This window comes from Mya arenaria, chromosome 7 (assembly GCF_026914265.1).
Source record: "Mya arenaria isolate MELC-2E11 chromosome 7, ASM2691426v1".
NCBI lineage: Eukaryota > Metazoa > Mollusca > Bivalvia > Myida > Myidae > Mya > Mya arenaria.
The window spans coordinates 16586638-16604205 of NC_069128.1; the positions used below are offsets into that span (position 1 = coordinate 16586638).

At 36.9% G+C, this 17568-nt stretch overlaps 1 protein-coding gene across 4 annotated transcripts in view; it reads right to left on the minus strand.

The window, feature by feature from the left end:
* LOC128241761 (dnaJ homolog subfamily C member 13-like) overlaps nucleotides 1-17568 on the minus strand; it is a 59664-nt gene that overhangs the window by 17915 nt on the left and 24181 nt on the right. For all 4 annotated transcript variants that reach the window (XM_052958839.1, XM_052958837.1, XM_052958838.1 and 1 more), the window contains exons 24-39: nucleotides 15349-15411; nucleotides 14271-14477; nucleotides 13538-13740; nucleotides 11633-11717; nucleotides 9646-9846; nucleotides 9036-9190; nucleotides 7690-7891; nucleotides 7299-7414; nucleotides 6947-7025; nucleotides 6228-6360; nucleotides 5765-5949; nucleotides 5131-5205; nucleotides 4650-4766; nucleotides 3933-4080; nucleotides 3084-3295; nucleotides 516-629 (exon numbers count right to left, since the gene is read on the minus strand). In XM_052958839.1, coding sequence (XP_052814799.1) covers nucleotides 516-629; nucleotides 3084-3295; nucleotides 3933-4080; nucleotides 4650-4766; nucleotides 5131-5205; nucleotides 5765-5949; nucleotides 6228-6360; nucleotides 6947-7025; nucleotides 7299-7414; nucleotides 7690-7891; nucleotides 9036-9190; nucleotides 9646-9846; nucleotides 11633-11717; nucleotides 13538-13740; nucleotides 14271-14477; nucleotides 15349-15411 — 2295 coding nt within the window. The remainder of the gene's footprint in view (nucleotides 1-515; nucleotides 630-3083; nucleotides 3296-3932; nucleotides 4081-4649; nucleotides 4767-5130; nucleotides 5206-5764; nucleotides 5950-6227; nucleotides 6361-6946; nucleotides 7026-7298; nucleotides 7415-7689; nucleotides 7892-9035; nucleotides 9191-9645; nucleotides 9847-11632; nucleotides 11718-13537; nucleotides 13741-14270; nucleotides 14478-15348; nucleotides 15412-17568) is intronic.

Below are 17568 nucleotides of genomic sequence, written 5' to 3' on the forward strand. Positions count from 1 at the left end.
CTGTAAAAGAATTTCAAATGATGTCAAATTTTCTTATGCAGAAAAATATCAAATATTTTCCATATTTTTTTCTGAATTTCTCCAACACATATTTTTCAATCTATCTCATTCTCACTTTAATAAGATAAATTTGCTACCTTTGCACTATTTTTTTATTATCCACAATACTAAAAGATGCTGTCACATCAAATAATGTGCATGAGTTACTGTCCGGTACATATAGTCACTCATACCTGACTCCAATTTCTAGCAAAATCTTAAGAGTAACTGTCTTCTTTCATTTAGCCAATTTAATTTCTTAAACCTGATTTCACAAAATAAAACACTGTTTATCATGATTAACTTAAGACTTAAAAATTCTCCAAACTCCTTAAAATGGAAATAATTACTATATGTCACCAATTAACATAAAAAAAATAGTATGCAGAGCCTCATCCTGTTATAAGGGACTTATAATTTTTCGAGAAATTGGGGCTTGCTTCTTTGTATTTCACAGGGAAATGAATAGAACATACTGTTTTCATCATCTGCTGCTGTTGGTCAGTGAGGAATTCAGTCAACTGAGCTCTTGTGGCATTGTCCCATATCAAATACGGATTCTCCGTGTTACTATTTAGAATCTTCAACAACTGAAATGAAAAAAGAAACATGTTTTCAGTTCAATAACAATCTAGTGTTACATGGTCCTATATCAGATAAAGAATCTTGGTGCTAAAGGTTTTCAGATATATTCTATATGTGTTGGTATATTTCCTCCGTTTTCATTGGTCAAGATACCATCATGTGACAAGCCATCAAATGCAATATTGAATGGCAAAACGTGATTTTCTTTTTAAATATCCTGTGTGGCTTACAGGACATGCTGCCAGTCTCAAGACTTTGTCTCTGTGAATATGGTTTCATTAAATGGGATATGCACCTCATTATTAGTCAATAACTGTATTCTGTTACTACGGAAAGTCTCATGGTAAGTTGGTGTAAAGTGTATTGCATGCCTGGGTGGATGTCTCGACGACTTAGTTGGGATTCAAGTTATTGCAGGGGTGTTTTTGAGTTTATATGTGCTATAAGATCATGTATAGTAAAGTAAAGTAAAGTGCTTGTTTATTATAGTGCCACCCCTCTTAGTTAAGGGCCAGCCCGTTGGGCTTATGAGACACCTACATTCGTGAACATCTTTACCCCGATTCCTTATCCCAAATGCCAGGCGCCTGGCAGGAAGGCAATCGGTACCCCTCGATTTAACTAGCTGCTGGGTCGGCAACCGGCCATGTCAGAACAAGCCCCTTGTGAGACTCGAACCTTCAACCTCCCGCTCCGTAGGCGGACGCCTTAACCACAAGGCCATGGAGACGGGTATTATTTGATAACAATGTGTACTCTTTAAATCTAATCTATTTCGTTTCAGAAAGGTATTCAATTCATGCTATACATTCAAACTTGTATTTCGACTTGTACTTCCTTATTTTTTAACTCTTTAGGATAGTGTTTGTATCATACTATACATGTTTAACTGATGTTACAATTGTTGCTTTTGCACATTTGTAATATACATACAGTCAAACCTGGTTGAACGGTCACCTGCTTTAAATGGCCACCTGCCTTAACGGGCCACTCCAAATTCCCCCCGTACGTTTTTACTATATAATGTACGTGCATTAAGCGGCCAACTGTCTAACGCGGCCACGGCCACTAATTTTTGTCCCCATGAAGCCATATAATCACTAATTGGCGGCCACTAATCCCTTGTCACTGACACTTCCGCTTATAAATTTTTCCATTACACAGCTTTAATTGCGCATAGAAGTTTACGGAAAAGAACAACGGCCTCGGGTATCTCCGTCATCCAATGAAAATGAATATTGCATCACACGATTGCCATGCGTGTTTACTCATCGAGAAATCATGTTTATAACACGTCGGCGAATGTTTTGATCAGAATTGACACAATTAATGACACAATTAATACGATAATTAAATAATTAAGAAGTTAATTATTAAATACCGACAAAAACACCGGTTATTATGAATTCACAGTGTGCATTGTCATTCGACGGCGTGAAACAAGTTACGATTTTTATTCACTTCAATATTATTTATATATATAAGTGCACGGATTTATATTTCTACGAACGGATATTTACAATGCATTGTTCTTGATATTTTTTTTAACTTTGATTATGGCTGAAAAAAAGACTAATCGAAAGTGTTTGACTCTAAAAAAACGTGTCGAGTGTATAAAGTTATTAGAAAACGGCCGTAGTGCAAGAATGTTGCCAAGGATTTTAACTGTGGACGGACTCAGATCAATTTTCTACTTAAGCGTAAGCGTGAAATTGTGAAGGAATATGAAAGCAATGGAAATCCAAAGGCAAAAAGACAGAGTGAAATTACGGGAAATGTGTATGCACATGTAGTTGTGTAAATGTATAGACTGATCAGTGGTGTGTTTTGATAATGCTATGCATCAACATTTATTCAATATACGGACTACTTTGAAAAGTGAGCTAAAAATGTGTATGTACATGTAGTTGTGTAAATGTGTAGACTGATATGTGGTGTGTTTTGTTTATGCCTTGTATCAACATTTATCTAATGTATTTTATTTATAAATTTGAAATAAAGTTTTTTTATCTATACACATGTATTTGTATTCAACCTTCTTCAATAATATTGAAACAGATGTTATTGATTGTGGTGTGAGGTGGTGGTTAAGATACATACTCCATCTCTGAATAAAGCTAAAGTGGCGGAAATGTCAAACCTGGATTAAGTGGCCACCTGTCTTAAGCAGCCACTTTGATCATTTCCCAAGGGTGGCCACTTAATACAGGTTTGACTGTATTTGTTGTCTTTGGCCAGTGGACTTTAGCATATAATCTTGATCTTGAACTACTTCAGCTAATATTTATTTATTTCTATGTTAATTGTGACGAAAGTTGGTAGGTTATAGAATCATGCTTGAATCTGTTTACAAGTTAGAAACCAGTATTGGTTTCCATTTTGAGAGGCCTTCAGAACTTCTTTCCACAATTTTACATATTGTATCATAAAGGTCATATGATATTGACATATACATGTACCTCTGACTGAACAGGATTGCTCAATTTCCGTGCCAGGTACGGTGTCAACATCGCCATCAACGATTTCTTCACTGCTGGATTGTCCGGTGGATTATCTTCGCCTTCCTCTGAGCTGGCAAGGTAACCACCCAGTCGCCCACAAGCCCGTATACACAGTCTTGCCAGCTGGTTTGCAATCTCTTGTTTGTTTGAGTCGTCACTTTTTTCAACACCTGATAATAAATCAATCTTTATGAAAGAGGGATAAGTTTGCAGTTTACAATCATAATTAAAACTCCATTCAGATGTTAAAACAAAGTTTTGACAATTGTTGATTTGAGTATTTGACACAGCCTTTAACACTACAGATTTCAGTCTTAACTTCACTTATTTTAGAATGATTTGTGAAATGTTATAACTTTATAATACTAATCAACCACATCATGACCATGAAATGCAATAAGGTTGGGGTTTTTTGCTGTGAGGGATACCAAGAACCTCTTAATAACCCACTCATCTAATTTGGTCACCAAAATGGACTAGTTGATTTTTAAAGCTACAGGGTATCTATCTTCCATAGCAGGAAATAGCATTCTGTGCTAACCAAACAATCTTAAGTCTTTAAAACAATAGAACAAAAAAATGAAACTTTTAAACTTGCGCACAAAAGACCACTGTTGATTTCATCTAATAATAAGCATTTCATAATTCACAATTTCTAACCCCTCAATTTTTCTCTACAAATTCACGATTTCAAACTTCATGACATCAAAAATTATGGAAGAAAAGTCATTAAAGCTTGAAGTACAAATTATGAATCATGAAATATGAAGTCACCACCAGTCTGTTGTACTTCAGAAAAAGCGTTACCTGATTCTTCCAGAGTGAAGTCATAATTGAAGAGGTAGAGCAGCAGATGCCACAGAACGCCACTTTGAAACAGATGTGTCTGTAGCCAGAAATCAATACAGAAGGCGCTCACGCATTCTGCTACCACCGTACACAGCTTGGTCAAGTTCTGGAAAATAAAATAATGTCACATTAGTGTATATAATTACGTAAAATTAAGTGACACTGTACGTCACTTTAAAACAGGTACAGTATGTAGCCAGAAGTTGATAAAGAATGAAATCACAAACTCTACCATATAAAAACATATCTGATATCACTGCTTTCACTGTGTAGAGTAAAACAGCTCCGTCTCTCTGACACTTTTTTCCCCATCTAATTCACTAGGAGCTTAAAATGTCCGGACATAGAAAATACACAACAATCTTAACCAATCAGGTGTTGTCATTCATGTATCCGGTGAGATGAATCTACATGTACATACAGTCAATCTCCATTGACTCAAACTCACTTGTCTCAAATTCCTTGTTGGCTCGAACTGGATGTAAAGGACTGATTGCTAAATCGGAGGGTAAGCCTTCCTGCTTGGCTCAAATTTTCACAAGCTTGCAGTCCATGGGAGTACGAGCCAACAGGGTTTGACTATATCCTTATGACTTATCTAATCATTTGGTAATATGAATAATAACAATGAATCCGGGACCAAACAGAAGACTACTGTCCTAACGGCTGTGTTACCTTAAAATAGAGTATTCTACACAGGTCTTTGATGATAGATTGTTGTTCCTGTATCCTCTCCCGGCAGCCCTTGAACTGTGACGCCACAGAGTAGCACCGTGTAATGTGCATACACACCTGGAAGAATGACAAGTTTTGATGAACATACCTGAAGATGGAGCCACAAGTTATATACATGTATGATGATTTTTAATGATCTAGAAGGCCATTGGACTGTGGCGCAACAAAAAAACAGATAATCTATTTATAGGGAAATGCTGAGTTATGTACAAACACATTTTAAGAAATGGACAAAGGTAGTCAGTCATAAAGTATGATACTGTTGGGATTTCATAAAAGCTTTATCATATTCACATAATTTTATCACAAGGCCATAATACTATCATCAATTTTAATATACAAACATAAAGGAAATAGCTTAAATTTCTAAGGTGTTCATTTACTTCAATGTGGTAATCACTCATAGTGTTTACATATTTACCTCGACTGCTAGGTCTTCAGGTTTGCTCGAGAGGCCAATCACATTGATACATCTGGCAAACGCTTCTTGTAGAACCTAGAATCATAGACATGGAACTTTGTAACTAAGCATATTTCATTTAAACAGGATTATAACATTGATAGCTAGTTTCTGAAGACAGCTGAAGATAAGAGTCTGTTATTTACTCCGAGTTTGCAGGTTAGAAACCAGTACTGGTGTCTTTTTCCAGAGGCCACTCGAAAGTACTACAGTACTCATAGGGTTGAGCCCACAACCTCTTCAGTGAGATCTTATATCTTGAACAATATTTTCTCTCCTCAACTCTTCAGTATTGAGAGCTTTTTAGTTAACCATGTGGATTATAAGTTTAATTCTGTGGCATTTAAAACTATATGTACCAGGGTACTTTGACATTTATATCTATCCAGAATGTATGTTTCATAGACTCGATAAAAAGAAAATCACACCAACCTGAATGTCATTTTCCTTCTTAAATTTTTCAGCAATGCAAGTTACAGATAACTGTGACTGTGGAAAGCCTGAGTTTGCTTACCATGGCAAGTAACAAAGCAGACATACTTAATACATAAACTAACTCCTCAGAATGTGTGATTTTAAAAAGAACTCAACATACCTGAATGCCATTTTCCCTCCTCAACTCTTCAGCATTTAGAGCACTACAATTCACTGTATGGAAGGCCAGTTCACTTGCAGCAGCAAGAAGCGGTGCAGACTTGGAGAATAGTTGATCATCATTGGTTTCCATTCGGATTGTCTTGATAAGCATGGGGTAGCCTGCATACTTGTACGGGCGTAGCTCTAGAACAGGAAAAAAATAAGAATTCAATTTCTTTTCCAATTCTCTTTTTTATTTCTATACACAAGAAGCAAAATTCAATAATTATTAAAGCAAGAGTTTTGTGTTTTGCAGTACAACATGTGGACCAAGTTTTATTTGAATATATTGAACGTGAGTAATGGCATGAATTAAAAGTTAACAACACCAATGACAACACAGACAACGACACCAAGAATATCACAATAACCATACTTTTTACTTTGAAGAAGAGACAAGCTAAAAAGCTACTGAAACCTACCCTCTCCATATCTGCTGAACAGTATACACTGGGCCTTCAGTATGAGAACAATGTTTCTAGGGTCAGGGCCGTCTGTGATTTTGGACTTGCTACACAAGAACTCATACGCTTTGTTCACAGCTTCAAACATTTCCTGAAATTCAGAACATACAATAAATATGCATGTAGCAATGTGCAAAACAACTAAACTTGTTGTTATTCTGCAAATTTACAAATTATTTGATCTTATCAATTAATCCCTAAAATAATTATATTGACTATGGGATTGTCATGATACTGGGAAAGTATATAAGCTTTTGTATGACGTACCAAGAAATTTAATTTCAAAAGAACTTAAAAATTACAGACAGATCTTAAGATGCAAAATCAAATGTCAGGTCTATATCATGCAATGTACACTTAACATTGTTGGAAAATGTGCATGAGAAATCTAAAAAAATACATTATTAGTTGATTGTTCAGAATGCTGTTAAAGTAAATAACATTGTTAACATCAACCTTGTTAATTTTTAAATCTTAACAGCTCTGGAAGTTGTATGGATACATTTGCGATCTGCAGTAACAAGATTTGAGACAACTGTTTTATTCAAGCATAAGAGTACACTATAAAATTAGCTTAATGTTGTTAATCATGTTGTTAACTTTATTAATTTTTAAAGTTCTGAACAAACAGCCCAATATTTCAAGATTATAATATGATTCCAATAAGCTCAACATACCCGTCCATCAGGGTTCTTGTCTGGATGGTATTTCTGGGCCAGCCGGAAATACGCCTTCCTCACCTTACCCTCTTCATGGCTGAAACAATCATGTCAACTACACTATGTTTGCAGTACACGCATTATCAATAAAATTATTAAACACTCATCAAGACCATTCTTAATTATATACATGTACAATGTCACTAATTCTTTTAAAATCATTTGATATAATTGGTTTCATGCCATATCCACTGGATACTATATTCCTTATGATACATTTTCCCCTCTGAAATGGGATTTCCTTATCCACACGGGCAATGGAAATAGTTCATTCACTTAAAACTAAATCTCCACTTCATAATTGACTTACCCTCCTACACCTTTATCCAGCCCCAAAGTCTGATAAGCCTCGTCTAAGGACATGGTGGGTGCTTTCTTTTCAACCTCCTTCTTCCAAGCTTCCAGAATGTCTTTGAGTAATCTGACCTGGAAAAATACTCATCAACATTTATTTTTTTAGAAAATCAAAGCACCCTTAGTGATGTCAAGACCAGGGCTTGGTTTCTCCTCTATATATATATTCGGTGATTTCCTTTCAACTTCCCTTTAACATGCTTCAATGATGTAGTAGTTTGCCTAGTCTTGGAAAAACAATTCTGTATAATGAACACTTAAAATAATGACTAATAAGTATCATCTACTAAAATTAATTTAAGATCACCAGTGATATACTTGGTTTTAAGGTGTTAGTTTATACTTACAGGATCCTTGATTGGCCAGTCAGGGAACTTCCTGGTATCACAGAGATGTTTCAAGTAGTAGATGTTGCAGAAGAGTTCATGTTCTAGCTGCGGGTAGTTTATCACAGGTATGGGACAGTATTGGTACAGGGATCGCGTGTTAGACATAAGACGAGGGGTGAAGTCCACCAGGTGGGATGCTATCTTTTCTATCATCATTCGTCTGAAATGCAGAATACCTAAATATTGATTGCTCTTAAACCATGATTTGCAAAACAATATCATTGTTTGATTGACCAGCATTGGTTAAGGGCTTGATTGTTAGACATGAGTTGGTGAAGTCTGCAAGGTGAGACATATAGTTCGTCTCTTTGTTCTGACAACTTAATTCTCATATATACATATTTCTTTTCCCAAAATTAGAGCACCAGTGCCTCCTCCATTAACCTGAATGCTTGTCTATTTTTCAGTTGAAAAAGCAGCATAAATCATCAATGATTTCAGTCAGAATTATGAATCTTGCTGTACATGCAATTATTTTATCTGTCACCATGTCAACCAAGTTTCATTTAAATATCTTTATCACATTTTTAGTTCTTTGCACATTGCTGCTGACAAAGATGCCAGAAAAACAAACATAGTCAGCCTACAAATCATGGGCTAGACATTATTACCTCATTTCAGCATTCCAGACTGCCTCAGAGTCAAGCTCTAAATCATGGGCTCGACATTAATACCTCATTTCAGCATTCCAGATTGCCTCAGAGTTTAGCTACAAATCATTGGCTAGACATTATTACCTCATTTCAGCATTCCAGACTGGCTCAGAGTCAAGCTCTAAATCATGGGCTCGACATTAATACCTCATTTCAGCATTCCATATTGCCTCAGAGTTTAGCTACAAATCATGGGCTAGCCATTATTACCTCATTTCAACATTCCAGACTGCCTCAGAGTCAAGCTACAAATCATGGGCTAGCCATTATTACCTCGATTCAGCATTCCAGATTGCCTCAGAGTCAAGCTACAAATCATGGGCTAGCCATTATTACCTCGATTCAGCATTCCAGATTGCCTCAGAGTCAAGCTACAAATCATGGGCTAGCCATTATTACCTCATTTCAGCATTCCAGACTGCCTCAGAGTCAAGCTACAAATCATGGGCTAGCCATTATTACCTCGATTCAGCATTCCAGATTGCCCCAGAGTCAAGCTACAAAACATGGACTAATCATTATTACCTCATTTCAGCATTCCAGATTGCCTCAGAGTCAAGCTACAAATCATGGGCTAGACCCTATTACCTCATTTCAGCATTCCAGATTGCCTCAGAGTCAAGCTACAAATCATGGGCTAGACCCTATTACCTCATTTCAGCATTCCAGATTGCCTCAGGAGTATCAAACTCGCCGAGGAAGATTTGAGCAAATTTCTCTGCAGAATAATTCTCCAAGTAGCACACCATAGCCTCGGGGAGAATATGGCCAAGAACACTGCGGATCATCAGGTCAGAACTAGAGTTCTGAAAAACATTGAAAGCATTCGTATCACAAAAACAATTTAAAAACTGTTATACTCCCTGGAATTTGCTATTGATCTATTATTTTGCATTTAACCCTTGATTACTGTCAAATTTTATCTTATTTCCTAAAGTGGTAACACCATAACAGTGGTACATGTACTTTCTACAAATTCAGTGACTAGGTACCACAGTCCTGCCTACAGCCTTTGATCTATAGTAAATACAAGATAATCTCAATGCAAAAGATTAAAAACAGAATTTACAATCTTTGTTCTTTTTTAAGACTTGCAAACAGAAAATGCAAAAATAACTCATTTGATCTAAAAACCTGTTTTTATGCATGTTCTGGTGAATTCAGGCAATCATCAGCATGTCTGACCCAATGTTCTTCATGACCGATAGAAATACAATCAATCAAGTATAAAATTATAATATATTCAGAGTAATGTTTTTACCTCATCTGATCTGAAAGCCTGTTTCACATGGGTGTTCTTGAGGAATCGAGCAATTGGAAGCACGTTCGATCCTGTGTACATCATGATGAAGAAGAACACGCCAGTTAGGTATAGACGAGATATGTTGGGGTTGTCGGCCATTATGTCATTCAGAAGGAAGGCAACTTTTTCCACCAGGATCGGGTCAAAAGTCAACAGCAACTGAATTGGATAGATGGCAATTTGATGATTTCGAAATAATAGATGAAAAGAAAAACAACATGGACTCGCCTCAAGAAACAGAGTTCAACAATTTGAAAATGTGTATTTTTAGAATCAACATCAAAGTGACATGCTATAAAGGAAATGCAGTGGTCAAAGTTAACACAAGCCAGCAAGCCCTGCGCTGGTAAAATTTATTCCGGGCTTGCTCATATTCTGAATTTTTATATAGCAGGGCTAGTTCAAAAATTTGATGCCAAGCAATAGTATAAGAATTCGGCTTGTTCATCCAAAAGTCTAATTTCGATGACTGCAATTGAAAACAAAATTTTCAATTTGGGTAAGGCCTAACAAAATAAATTGTGTGGTTCGGGTCACCCGACCCTATCTGGAAAATACCGCTGACCCTACTGTTTTTTTGGTGGGACTTGCGAAAAAATAAATCGCCATGTTATGCTCAGTGCGGAATTGTACGGTACTGTAAAGGCGTTATGCTCGGCGCGTCGCAAAAAATGAGTTGTGCAAAACGCTTCAGCAAAGAAAATAAGTGGTGCGAATTGCTACACAACAAAAGCATGGCTACCATTTCCGCCGTCATAAATATCGTAGAAACGGCGTTTGGTCGCCATAACACTCCAGAACGTCGGGAGTTTAAGCTCATAACACCCGAGATGAGTTTCAAAGATGTAGAGATAATGTTTCGTGAGATGTATATCCGAGATTGATATGTCAACATCCGACAAGGGGCCATGGACCCGTTTGTATGAAGAAAAGCTATACGACATTCCTGTCATACAGTTCATCGGGAAATTCTTCGACTTTTCATTCTTCAGAGTAACCACTATACAATGGAACAAAATACCTCTGGATAATGGTATAAGTTTTTCCAAGCATAAGATTGAATTCCGTCTTATTTTAATATACCCCACCCAATACTGCGGGACAAGCATGAACCTTTTCACTTGTCATTTATTTATCCAATGATGCAATCATAAAAAAGAGTTTAAATAAAATAGCAGAAGGGGCAAACATTCTACTAGTATAGAAAGGAAATATAAAATTCTGAGAGTTCTGACACATGCTGGTGCCTGACAAAATGTCACTTCATTTTAAACTGTGACTGAAACCTGGGTATGTTGCCATTTGTACAGTTACAGTTTATAAAATATTCTTTATTTTACTTGTTGGAGAATGGCAGAAAAATGTTTTTGAGATGCTGAAGCAGGTCATTATTGTCATTGTCATTATGTTTTGCTTTCAGAAGGTGTGTAACGAATGATAACAAAACTCAGCTAGCTCAGTTGGGAGAGCGCCGTTCTATCAATCTAAGGGTTTGTTTATCCAGGAAAATCAGTGTTACCGAATGTTTAGCCCCAGCAATGTCCTAATATAACTTAAATACTGTTGAAAAAGGACAAAAACAAAGCAAACAAACCTGTACCAAACTAAAAACCTAAAAAAAAACAAAAAAAAAACAAGAAAAGATCCCTACCTATTCTTGGGGGCCATGTTACCCTAACCACACAATTTATTTTTTTAGGCCTAATAAGAAGGTTTAGGCAAACTGAATATATGATGTTAAGGCATACAGAGGGACCAGGGTAACTCTATATGCTCTAAATACACAAGAACTTTCTTTACCAAAACGCCAACAATATCAAGCCCACTAATGAATAGAATACAAGTGATTTGAATATCTCCTTCTGAAAATCTGGTGAACATGATAGGCCCTTAAATAGTTAAGATTGTTATGAAATTCGACAAACAAAATTTTGTTTTACAATACCTGTACTATGTGTGGAAGACAGAGGGGGTCTGAGAGCACCCGTTTGATTCTTGGCAAGGGGCGGACTATAGCACCATCTACATCTCTGAAATAAGGAAGAAACAGTTTTGTAATCAATTCAAATAATGCTTCTTAAATTGTTACTATTCAACTAATGACAAGAGTATCTAGTCACATGATAACCCTGGACAATCCTGCATGTAGACTTAGATTCCGTTAAAATTATATTCTTTGTTAAACTAGAATTCAGCGGAACTGGATGTGTCGCTTGTTTAGACTTCCCATCAGTTAACCAATAGTTATACCAAGTCTAACCAATTGTTATACCAAAAGTCTAACCAATAGTTATACCAAGTCTAACCAATTGTTACACCAATAGTCTAACCAATAGTTATACCAAGTCTAACCAATAGTTATACCAAGTCTAACCAATTGTTATTCCAATAGTCTAACCAATAGTTATACCAAGTCTAACCAATAGTTATACCAAGTCTAACCAATTGTTATTCCAATAGTCTAACCAATAGTTATACCAAGTTGAACCAATAGTTATACCAACAGTCTAACCAATAGTTATACCAAGTCTAACCAATAGTTATACCAAGTCTAACCAATAGTTATACCAATAGTCTAACCAATAGTTATACCAATAGTCTAACAGTTTTAATGTTTAAGGAGTAAATATTTGTAGTATCATACAGGGATATAACTTAACTTTTGCGGATCACTAGCCAGCTGGACTCGTAGCTTTTTAAATTAACGAGCCCAGCATGAAACCCACGAGAACTTCATTTTACTTTTTTTATTTACATCCAATTTAAATCACTGACTCACCCATTGTTTTTAAAAGGGAATGACAGGTTAAAAACAATTCAAATAGACATAGGCAGGGTTGTTAAGGTTCTCAAAATGTTTGCTGCCTAAATTTTTTCAAAAGGCTTTTCTTCACCGTTTGGAATAGCAAGGGGCCTTGTGTGTATCACTAGTTTCATGTTTTAATACTGTCAAGTTTATACAATACACTGTAATGACAAAAATATTTTACAAAACCGGCAAAAGTATTAAAAACGAACCAAACCATGATCAGTATTAGTCGGCCATGGGCGGTAGTTCGTTCATTTAAGGGAGTATTTAAGCACAGGCAATTTATTTTTTCATATTCTTAAAAATGCTGTTGTTATTCGGCCTTGCAAGCTTCGTAACGCCGTCAAGAAATTTCCTCATAAGTCTACATGGGCGCGGCCATATTGGATTTTTCTGATGCATGATTGGCTCTCGCAATTATCCTATTACCCAGCGCCTGGTACTCTTTTGCAAGAGGTTTTTCTCGGTGACAGGGAGCATATTATTCGGACCCCTACAAAAATATCGGACTCGCAAATTCGGCAAATTTCTTTTGAATTTCAGTCGCCCAGATCACAAAAAGGTTGCCATTGGCGAGTGGGCGTGTGCTAAGTTATATCCCTGATCATACCCTCTAATTATAAAAGATAAGCCAGCTGATATTTAATGTTAAATGGCATGTCTGTAGCTCACAATTAAACTTATCTGAATCATTTTGCCATAACACACTGTCACCAAGTTTCACCATAATTGAATATAAATGCCTGAAGTAATTGCCTGCACAAGACATAGGCGTTCTATTTAATGTAAAAAGGCATTGCTCTGAAGTTAATACGGCAATCTTCACTCTATAATCATAGCTGACTGAGACATTATGCCCGAAAACACTGTCACAAGTTTCATCATGACTGGATAATAAATACATAAGTTATTGTCTGTACTATGTTTTGCTGATGTAACACTGCTTCAGTGTACTGTCCTGGTTATTAAACAACAGTAAACCAAAATAAAAAGTTAAATACTATAAAAGGCTTGGAAAAAACAACAAAAACTGCTCCTCACCTACTGGGGTAATATTCACTCATGCGTATAAACATGTTGAGTATCAGACACCCAAGGTCGCTCTCATTCATGACCGCCTGACCCGTGGCCATCAGCTTCCACTTGAGCTGCGGGATCAGTTGTAATGGGCGCCATCCATCCATCCCTTGGGCCCAGCATCGCGTCTTGTTATGCACAACACCCTCGTCCCAGAGTCTATTGATCTGAAGTTTAAAAATGCCAATTCAACACCAAAAATCATATCATTGTTTTATTTTCCTTAATTATTGTTGGTTTTTATTGAGATTTATCACCAATAGTTTATCATATTGCTATAATAAATAGAGACTAGTTGTCTGTTGAGTGTAAGATCACAATATATTTCACTGGATGAGTACCAAAAGCTGTTTTTCACAAATGGCGTAGCCACAAATGATTTACTTTCGGTATCAGGAGGTAATGTAACTAGCGATCTTACACTCAAACAACCCTTTTTCTCTTGAATAAATGCCTAAAAAGAATATAAAATGACAGTAAATTGTAGTTTTTCAGAAAATGTGCACCAATTTGTATAAGAAAAGTACTGTTATTTGCAAAATTGTGTCCTAGCCCTGTGCAGGTTGACGTTTCATTTGGCAACCTTCTCATAAGATGCTTATCCCTCTTTATCCATGTTTCAAAAGTACCACTCTATTTTGCTGTTAATGCATCTCACCTTTTTTCAGCTTATGAAATGAAACTTTATATAACTCACCTCCTCATAGCTGTAAGGCCCTAATCTTTCTTTATCCTTGTTGCCATAGTACCACTCTTTCTCACTCTCCCGCTTCATATCTGCCCCTGCTTCTATCACGTTTGTCTGCAGTGGAACAGTTGCCCGGGTCGTATGCAAATGAGCTAGTGTCAACAGGTCAACAAGGACTTTGACCCCGTTGGCGTCCATTATTTCCTTGACATTTCTCTGAAAATCAAAGATCAAGGTAGTGTTGAAGCCTAGGTGTAGTCAGAGATGTAACAGGTGGGCAAATACTTCAATGTGGGCCATGACTTTTAAACACTTCAAGATATTGATACTGGCCTCTGAAAATATTTCCACTATTATCAATGCATAGCAAATCTCATCACTACAGCTAAATATTTGTTTGTAAAGTTGATTTACAAAAAAAAAAAACGATGACCAATGACATCTTATTGTTGTGATCTACTTTCAGTGTGTTTCTATGTTACAATTTAAGTAATAGTCAGATGACATGAAGTAAAGCCTTAATGACTAAGAATTGGAGGAGTGAGCACAGCAAAAGACCCCTTCTTAATCATTAAGATATTATTCCAGGTCATCTGACTTAGAATACAACCCCACTGGCTGACACATTGTTTATGTATAATATGAAACAGGAACTGTGTATCGGATGAGTGGCAGTGGGCGGACCTTTAAACATCCGCGAAAGTTAAAATTCTTAATGATTAAGCCTAGTACTAAATGATTGCCTATCTTAAATTTCATGGCTCAAAATGTAGGTTGTATTCTTATATTACTTCTAAAACCATCTCTGAATGTCTGGCATCATAACAGAGTCACATCTTGAACACCAACAAGCAGAAATGGAACTTGCTGTATATTTTTTAATCTTATTTATCACATTCGTGTATCATAATTGTATTAAATATATTATTCATGAAAGGAGAGCGTTAACTACATTTGAAGTATCATGGGTCTTTAAAACATCCTACACCCTGATCGACACTATACTCATTTACTCACACCAAACTATGACATAATTTTTCACGATGACGTCAAGTCTTATTTCTACTTATCCGCGTTCATATCTTACTTGGTGTAAAATCAGTTTGTTGAGAAACATCACCAGTCTGTCCCTCTCTAGTTTGTCTGAGCACTGAAATTACAGGTGAAAACTGGTCACAAAGTTGTACAACTCATACAATTTCCTCTAAACTTATTAAATGACCTAAAATTGTAAATCTGGACCCAGTTTCTTGAGTATTCCTCAACTGAGTACATAATTAAAATCCTGTATTAATGGTAACTTTTAGGAAATAAAATTTGGATATATCTTTATTTATTTTTTAACCCAACTGTGTGTTTACTTTCTTAATTAAGTCTTTGGGAATCCACTTTTCAGTTCCAACAACTCAGGTAAAGCATGTATGATAAAAACCTAAGATTAAAACAGTTGAAACCTTAAGGCCGATTGCTTTACTCTTACTATTACAATTGCCTACAATGCATTATCATTAATACTGTGTTATTTTTCGGCTTTTAATGAAGATTTTTCCTAATGACTAAAATGAAAATTCAACAAGAGATGTTTGTCAAACATTATGCCCCCCCTGAGCGCCATGTTGTCAGGATTAAATGGACAATTGAATGAAATATGCATGGACCGAAATGACAGCTGATTTGTTGCTGTTTTAAGATTATGACCATTAAAGTGTGAGGATAAAGTGTGTTATGACCGTCATGACCTTTGACTCTATGAACTCAAAATCCAGAGTCATCAGCTGGTCACCAGAAACCTAAATGTCAAGTTTGAGGGCCATGGGTGCAGGCATTGTCAAGTTATCACAAGACAAGTTTTTTTCGTTCAAGGTCACTGTGACCTTTGACCCCTTAAATCATAAGGGGTCATCTACAAGTCAGATGCAACTCCAAGTCAAGTTTGAAGGCCATGGGTTCAGGCATTGTTGAGTTATCACTCGGACAACCTTTTACCATTCAAGATCACTGTGACCTTGACCTTTGGCTCTATGAATCCTAAAATCAATAAGGGTGATCTACTGGTCAGGCTTAACATCCATGTCAAGTTTAATGATCATAGGTTCAGGCATTGTTGAGATATCAGTGGGGGAAGATTTGTTAACTTTTTTGCGTTAAAGGTTACTGTGACATTGACCTTGGCCTGATGACCCCCAAAGTGGATAGGGGTCATCTACTGGGCAGGCCCAACCTTCATGTCAAGTTTGATGACCATAGGTCCAAGAAGTGTCGAGTTTGCTTTCAAGGTCACTGTGACCTTGACCTTTGACCCCTAAAATCAATAGGGGTCATCTACTGGTCAGGCCCAACCTCCATGTCAAGTTTGAGGGCCGTGGGTGCAGGCATTGTTGAGTTATCACTTGGACAACCTTTTATCATTCAAGGTCACTGTGACCTTGACCTTTGGCCCAATGACCCCTAAAATTAATACGGACAATCTTCTGGCCAGGCTCAACCTCTAAATCAAGTTTGAGGGCCATGGGTGCAGTCATTGTCAAGTTATCACTCGGATAACCTTTTACCATTCCAGGTCACTGTGACCTTGACCTTTGGCCCAATGACCCCTTAAATCAATAGGGACCATCTTCTGGCCAGGCCCAACCTCAAAGTCAAGTTTGAGGGCCATGGGTGCAGGCATTGTCGAGTTATCACTCGGGCAACCTTTTACCATTCCAGGTCACTGTGACCTTGACCTTTGGCCAGATGACCCCCCAAAACAATAGGGGTCATCTACTGGTCAGGCCCAACCTCCATGTCAAGTTTGAGGGCCATGGGTGCAGGCATTGTTGAGTTATCACTCGGACAAGCTTTAAAATTATTTTACCATTAAAGGTCACTGTGACCTTGATCTTTGACCCGATGACCCCCAAAATCAATAGGGGTCATCTACTGGTCAGACCCAACCTTCATGTGAAGTTTGATGACCATACGTCCAGGAATTGTTGAGTTATCACTCGGACAAGCTTTGGTCTACCAACGGACCGACCGACATACGGACATGCCTGTGCAAAGCAATATACCCCTCTTCTTCGAAGGGGGGCATAATAAATTCATTTTTATAATATATTCATTGGTTTGAACAAAAATCGCAATGATTACTTAAAGTCATAAAATGTTTTTGCATTAAATGCCTATCAAACCCTCTTTTAATATATAAGTCAGCCAACACATATATCCAATAGCAGAAATACAGCAAGCCATAATCAAAATTTGTATCAGCTACTTCCATATTTCTGATCCCAATGTGATATGGGATGCAATATATTATAATAACCCC